General features: G+C 48.2%; 1 protein-coding gene across 1 annotated transcript in view; it reads right to left on the bottom strand.

Annotated features, from left to right (window-relative positions):
* Positions 1–7,500, bottom strand: part of plekhh3 (pleckstrin homology, MyTH4 and FERM domain containing H3) — a 27,692-nt gene that overhangs the window by 10,845 nt on the left and 9,347 nt on the right. The window contains exon 2 of the mRNA XM_076265124.1: positions 6,237–6,292. Coding sequence (XP_076121239.1) covers positions 6,237–6,292 — 56 coding nt within the window. The remainder of the gene's footprint in view (positions 1–6,236; positions 6,293–7,500) is intronic.

The raw sequence follows: 7,500 nt of genomic DNA, 5'->3' as shown, positions 1-7,500 counted from the left end.
CATACCTCACTGCATAAATACACAGACTGTATACATAGCACCTTACTGCATGCTCTCTCACTCTCTCCCTCTCACACACACACACACACGCAGGCTCTCCCACCAGGCACGCATACCCTAATGCTGAGGATAGCCTGGTTACATTTTTATCAGTTTAGCTGCCGGGCAAAAAACAACTCAAAATAACATGGCATAGACGCCAGGCTGACTGAGAGAGAGAGAGAGAGAGAGAGAGAGAGAGAGAGAGACGTTCCAAAAAGCCCCTCACTCTTTCTCTCTTTCTTTCACCACCTGTGGAGGTATCTAAGGCCACAGGTCAGGAGAAGGGAGACCCCCTCGGCCTGTAACCTGTAACCCTGACGATACAGTATGTTTACTCTGAGGAGCCCTCGAGCTGACCGACACTTGTGTCCACAGCAACTCGTGGGGGACGGGGAATGCAGACGTTTGTCTATACCGCTGCTCCCTGGGGGATGAAGCCGTGAACTGTTGACCTTTGCATTGCTGATGTCCTGCTGAGGGACATTAAGTCCAGCAACTCCAGTGTCCATTAACGGACAACTAATACCTCGATCTGCCGGACCTGCGTCAGACATGCCCCATACCGTACTGTGAAAGATTGCCCCACGCTCATAGTAGACAGACTGTGAGAGATTGGTGAGCCCATATGTATGTGTGTGTGTGTGTGTGTGTGTGTGTGTGTGTGTGTGAGAGTGTTTGTGTGTGTGTGTGTGTGTGTGTGTGTGTGTGTGTGTGTGTGTGTGTGTGTGTGTGTGTGTGTGTGTGAGAGTGTTTGTGTGTGTGTGTGTGTGTGTGTGTGTGTGTGTGTGTGTGTGTGTGTGCTTGTGTGTGAGTGTGTGTGTGTGTGTGTGTGTGTGTGTGTGTGTGTGTGTGTGTTTGTGTCTGTGTGTGAGTGTGTGTGTGTGTGTTTGGATGCATGCAGATAAAAATGGTATGAAACGCTGTGTTTGCTAGAGAGTTTGTATGGATGTTAAAGCTGGGTGCAAATGTATGTTAGCATGACAGTGCCTGTGTGTGTGTGAGTCTCTGTAGCGGCTGCGTGTGTGCGTGAGTGTGTGCGTGAGAGTGTGTGTACAGTGGCTGTGTGTGCGTCAGAGTGTGTGTACAGTGGCTGTGTGTGCGTCAGAGTGTGTGTGCAGTGGCTGTGTGTGTGTGAGAGTGTGTGTGCAGTGGCTGCGTGTGTGTGAGAGTGTGTGTAGCGGCTACATGTGCGTGAGAGTGTGTGTGTAGCAGCTTTGTGAGAGTGTGTGTGCAGTGGCTGTGTGAGAGTGTGTGTGTAGCAGTTGTGTGAGAGTGTGTGTGCAGTGGCTGCATATGCGTGAGAGTGTGTGTGCAGTGGCTGTGTGTGTGTGAGAGTGTGTGTGTAGCGGCTGTGTGAGAGTGTGTGTGCAGTGGCTGCGTGAAAGTGTGTGTGTAGCGGCTGTGTGAGAGTGTGTGTGCAGTGGCTGCGTGTGCGTGAGAGTGTGTGTGCAGTGGCTGTGTGTGCGTGAGAGTGTGTGTGTAGCGGCTGTGTATGTGTGAGAGTGTGTGTAGCGGCCGTGTGAGAGTGTGTGTGCAGTGGCTGCGTGTGCGTGAGAGTGTGTGTGTCCGTGTGACACAGAGACGCTGGCCGGCCCCCGAGGATTTGCATCATGCTCTAAATTAAGCTGCTGCTCAGACAGAGTCAAGAGTTTAAAGACTTCATGGAGACCGAAAGAGGGAGAGAGAGAGAGATGGAGGGAGAGTGAGAGAGTAAGAGAGGGAGGGAGAGAGGGAGGTAGGGAGAGACTGGTGGAGACCACTGAGGAGGAGTGAGGGAGGAAAGGGGGAGGAAGAGAGAAAGAGAGGGAGAGGGGAAGTACAAAGAGGGAATGGCTGAGATATTTACAACAAGGGAGAGCGTGATAAAGAGAGGGATTTGGTGAAAAGCATGAAAGCATCAACCGCAGCCTGAGGAAACGGGTTCTTATCGAGAGCCTTCAGAAGCATCCCCACCAGCCTGAGTGACAGGCAAAACGTCCTCACACACACACCACACACACACACATACTCACAGACATACACAGCCAGGACTTAATGATTGTGTTATCTGATGATGGCTATCAAATTTAGGGCTCTGTGTCTATACTACTCTGGTTAAACTCCAAACTTACCAATACCAACACACAAACGCACACGCACACACACACAGGCAGGCACCCATCCTTTTGCCATGTTTAGCTGAGTGAGAGATAAGCCATGTTTCCTGCATCACTCAATCAGTGGGATTTCACACTGGAGCGGCCAGCAGAGACTCGAGCAGCACAGAGGCCCATGCAGAGAGACTCGAGCAGCACAGAGGCCCATGCAGAGAGACTCGAGCAGCACAGAGGCCCATGCAGAGAGACTCGAGCAGCACAGAGGCCCATGCAGAGAGACTCGAGGGGGACGGGAGGCTGGGCTGGACACGGAGCCTGGGGTTTGGGGATATTAGGGTGGGTGTGTTTTAGAGAGGAAGGGGTGTGTGTGTATGTGGGGGGGGATATTAGGGTGGGTGTGTTTTAGAGAGGAAGGGGTGTGTGTGTATGTGGGGGGGTGGGGGGGGATCTGGGGATATTAGGGTGGGTGTGTTTTAGAGAGGAAGGGGTGTGTGTGTATGTGAGGGGGTGGGGGGGGGATCTGGGGATATTAGGGTGGGTGTGTTTTAGAGAGGAAGGGGTGTGTGTGTATGTGGGGGGGGGGGGAGCCGGGCTGCTACACTGTGGTAGACTGATGATTGGAAGCTGCACAGCTGGGACACAAGCAGACCCCTGATGGAGGGGGTTCCACAGCTGTCTCACACACACACACACACACACACACACACACACACACACACACACACACACACACACACACATGGCCGCCCACTCTTTTCCCTGAGTCAGAGGGGCCTCTTCCTGTGAAGGAGAGCAGAGCCGTGCAGGAAACAATTTGTCACAGGGATTAAACGACAGGACTACTGGATGGAAAGCGGAAGAGGAGGGACGGCTGCATGCTGCACGGCTGAAAGAGAGACAGAAAGAGAGTGAAAGAGAGAGAGAGAGAGAGAGTGAGAGAGAGTGTGTGAGAGAGAGAGTGAGAGATGTAGAGGGAGGAAAAGGAGGAGAGAGGGAAAGAGATATGGGAAAGACAGGGGAGGCAATCAGATTTGCATAAAAACTGTTACGCGGCCATTTGCTTATCAGCCACAAGCAGCTAATAGCATACCGAAAACAAACATCAGAGATGAAATGACCCAGTGAGAGTGATGGACAGATAGAGAAGGCAGGACAGAGAACAAAGAGGGGAAAAAGATAGAGACGGATCACAAAGAGAAATAGGAGAGATAGAGAGGGAGTGAGAGAGAGAGAGAGAGAGGGAGGAAGAGAGAGGGGGGGGTGAGGCGAGAGTGGTTGAGAGGGTAGGCTGTTTCAGATCACATGCAGGTCGATATGGACTACAGACTACAAACCTCTGCAGCCCAGATGGTTCCTTCCTTCCTCTCCCCCTCCCTCCCTCCCTTACTCTCTATCACTCCATCATATTGTTTTATCTCCCTCTTTCTCAAACAAAATAAAACTATTTCACAAGGAGCAGTACTGGTAATGGGAGTCGTTTCTCTGTGACCCTTGGACTGCAAGACGTATGGGATTGGGAGTGTGTGCATTCCTATAAAAGACAGGAAGATAGATTGAATTGGAAAGTGGTGACAATAAAATATGTGAGTGTGTACGTGCTATCACACACACGTGTGAGGAATTGAACACGCTCTGACACGTTTGCGTGACTTGAGAGTACAAAAGCGCGCTTGATCAGGGATCAATTTTTGGAAAGCCAGCCAGGGCACGCATGCACACACATACACACACACACACACACACACACACACACACACACACACACACACACACACACAGAGCGAGAGAGTCAGTCAGTAGTAGGCGTCAAAGCAGCATGGCAGTCAAACTGTGTCATCTTGGTGACAGGCAGCTGGAGCTCAGACATAATGTATCATTTCAGACTCTCACTGAACACGACTGCTTCCCCTGAACTAGCACACGCCCTCATTCACAAACACACTCCATCAACAAACCTAAACAGGTGAAGGCATCTGGAACTCCATCAGGTTATACAGAGAAACAGATGTACTTCTGTTATGAAGGACAGAAAAGTCAAAGACAGAGAAGGGGCTAGCTCCGTTCCTCTTTCCATCTTTGTGTCCCTCCATGCCCCCATACCCCCCCCCCCCCCCCCACACACACACCATTCCATTATTCTGTCTTTTACTCACTCTTTGGAGTGTGTGTGTGTGTGTGTGTGTGTGTGTGTGTGTGTGTGTCTGGGTCACAGAAATAAAAGCACAGCATGGGTTTCACATTGTGTCTATGAGCAGTGCCAAATTGATTGGAATGTCGTTCACCAGTCCTCTCACAGAATCAGAGGCTGCGAGATCATGTTCAAATTATTTATTGTGAAACCCTGCTTGGATATTGATCACAGCATCTGCTCGGGAAGGTCACGTACGATCTGTACTCTCTGTTCAGCAGCTCCACCCCAGGACACAGGGGAATTCTGGGTAATTGATTTTTAGCCAAGGTTACACTAAAGAGTGGGAAGGGTTATTAAAATAACACACTTTATTGTGTGTGTGTGTGTGTGTGTGTGTGTGTGTGTGTGTGTGTGTGTGTGTGTGTGTGTAATTGACTTTGATTGAAGTAAACATTTTGCAGCAGTTATTTTTACTTAATTTAAAACAACCTATTTGCCTCATGAAATGTTTGTCCATGTAATACTTTCAGAATAGGATAATCAAGACAAAGCCTTACAGTACAAACATGGCTACTCTGATAACGTTATATAACCATTCATTTCAATATACAAGTCCCTTTCACTCTCTCTTCCATTCTTTCTCCTGGTCTTTCTCTTTCTCTCTCTCTATCTCTCCTTCTTTCTCTCTTGCTCACTCACCCTCTTTCCGCTGTTCTCACTCTGTCTGCTTCCTTCTCTCCTTTTTTTATTTTATGCTCTTTCACTTTCTTCACTCTCTTACTTCACTTTCTCTCTCCCCTCTCTTTCTCTAACTCTCCCCTTTTTTTCTCTCCCTCTCTCTCTCTCTCTCTCTCTCTCTCTCTCTGTCTCTCTCTCTCTCTCTCTCTCTCTCTCTCTCTCTCCCCCGGTCTGGGAGACGGTGGGAATCTGGAGCAGGAATGACTCGGAGAATGAGGCTCTGACCTCTGGGATAAAAATAAGACCCGTGGCAAAGCGCTGCCAAGACGTCCTGCTCCTCACACACTGAGCCAGAGAACAAAACACACTCACAGCAGGAGGGGAGCACCAGTGTGTGTGTGTGTGTGTGTATGTGTGTGTGTGTGTGCGCGTCTGTGTGTGCGTCTGTGCGTGTGTGTGTGCGTCTGTGTGTGTGTGTGTGTGTGTGTGCATGGGCGTGTGTTTGTGTTTGTGTGTGTGTGTAGGCATTACTGGGAATCTATGTGTGCATCTCTGGAAGTGTGTGCGGACGTGTGTATGTGCATCTGTAAGGATATGTATGTATGTATCCAACTTAATGTTGGACACTAAGGTGCGGTAAAACACATCTGGACTTTCTTTCCTCTGCAGATAAGAACTCACACACACAGTATACATACTGTACATACACACACACACACACACACACACACACACACACACACACACACACACACACACACACACACAGATAGATAAGCTTAGTGATTGTGATGGCCTGGCTGGAATTGAGAGCAATCCAGCCTATCCCTCAGTGAGTCAAAACTGAGTCACATTGATGCCGCCACCAAGAGTCTGTGTGTCTCTGTGTGTGTGTGTGTGCGTGTGTGTGTGTATCTGAGTTCTTTTGTTCTAATATTTGTTTGTGCCAAGTCACACCCCACTGTCATCTGAAGTAACTGATCAATTATTTACAGAAATAAAAATCCATAGTGATATGAGCCATGTAAGCTCCAAAGACATTTAACACAATGTCTACACTATAGCAGTCCCTGTGACAACTACAGTTACAGTGAGGGCTGCTCTGTAACTTACCGGATCACCTCTGTAAATGAATGATTTGTGCTAACATCAGTTTTGTTACTGATTACCATTTGTCGTAATGGGGGAAACTGTAAGGCACACCACTAACACCACACCTTTACTCCATCAATTCAACCCCTGTACACCTCCACCCGTGTTGAGGTGGGGCTGGGGGCAGTGGCTCTTACCTGCAGGACCCGTTGGGGGAGCGCGTGGGCTGGGAGAGAATCGCCTCCAGGGGCCGCTGTCAAAGACAAAGCACACGGTTACTGTAAGATTACATCAGATATTATGAGCAGGTCATAGAGTGTTAGCTACAGGGATCCTTCATGAAACTTAAGTAAAACTACCTTATTTTTAACAAGTATACTATACAATACTCTTACAATACTCTTGGGCATAGCAAAAACACACACTCACACAGTATATATAATAATAATAATAATAATAATAATAATAATAAAAAAAAAAATAATAATAGTAATATATTTTATTTATAATGCACTTTTCATCAAAGATCTCAAAGTGCCAGAGGTTAGAAACAAAAAAAAAGAGCAGTTTTTTGTATATGTATATACCCACTACATAACAATGAAAGTTACAACATATCTGAACATCAGTTGGCTCATTCCTGCTATGTGCACACATCCAGACAGTGCTGCACTCTAAAGTTCCTTTCACAGAACCTTCTGGATCCAAATCAGTCTGGGTTCAAAAGCGGCCACTCTACCGAAACGGCTCTGCTGTCTGTAACAGAAGCCTTAAAAGAAGCCAGGACGACCGCTCGGTCATCAATACTCATTCTGCTTGACTTATCGGCTGCCTTTGACACGGTTAATCACCACATCCTTCTCTCTATACTCTCTAACATGAGAATCTCCGGCTCTGCTCTCTCCTGGTTTGAATCCTACCTCACAGGACGCTAGTTTAATGTATAATGGCTTGGACAGCTATCTGCACCTCACTATCTCACCATAGGGGTCCCCCAGGGCTCAGTTCTCATGGCTTCTCATACCACTGCTATGCAGACGACACACACTCTATCTGTCCTTTCCACCTGATAACCCCTTGGTCTCGGCACGGATCTCGGATTGCCTCTCAGACATATCTATATGGATGAAGACACATCACCTCCAGCTAAACCTCTCAAAAACTGAATTGCTGGTCCTCCCAGCTAAACCTACCATACACCATGACATCAACATCAAATTTGACTCCCTGTCTGTTTCACTTACCAGGGCTGCAAGAAATCTAGAAGTTGTTCTCGACAACCAACTAACCTTCTCCGATCATGTTGCCTCGGTCGCCCGGTCATGCCGTTTTGCACTCTACAACATACGGAAAATCAGGACTTACTTGACTCAAGATGCTACCCAACTCCTGGTACAGGCAATAGTCATCTCACGACTTGACTACTGCAACGCCCTCCTGACAGGTCTCCCGGCCTGCGCA

Source organism: Alosa pseudoharengus, unplaced genomic scaffold, assembly GCF_046254945.1.
Source record: "Alosa pseudoharengus isolate Yale_2024_CS ecotype anadromous, Long Island Sound unplaced genomic scaffold, YU_APseudo_1.1 YU_APseudo_1.1_scf_4, whole genome shotgun sequence".
Classification (NCBI taxonomy): domain Eukaryota; kingdom Metazoa; phylum Chordata; class Actinopteri; order Clupeiformes; family Clupeidae; genus Alosa; species Alosa pseudoharengus.
The sequence above is the reverse complement of the archived record's forward strand: the minus strand, read 5'-3'. Positions and strand labels throughout refer to the sequence as shown.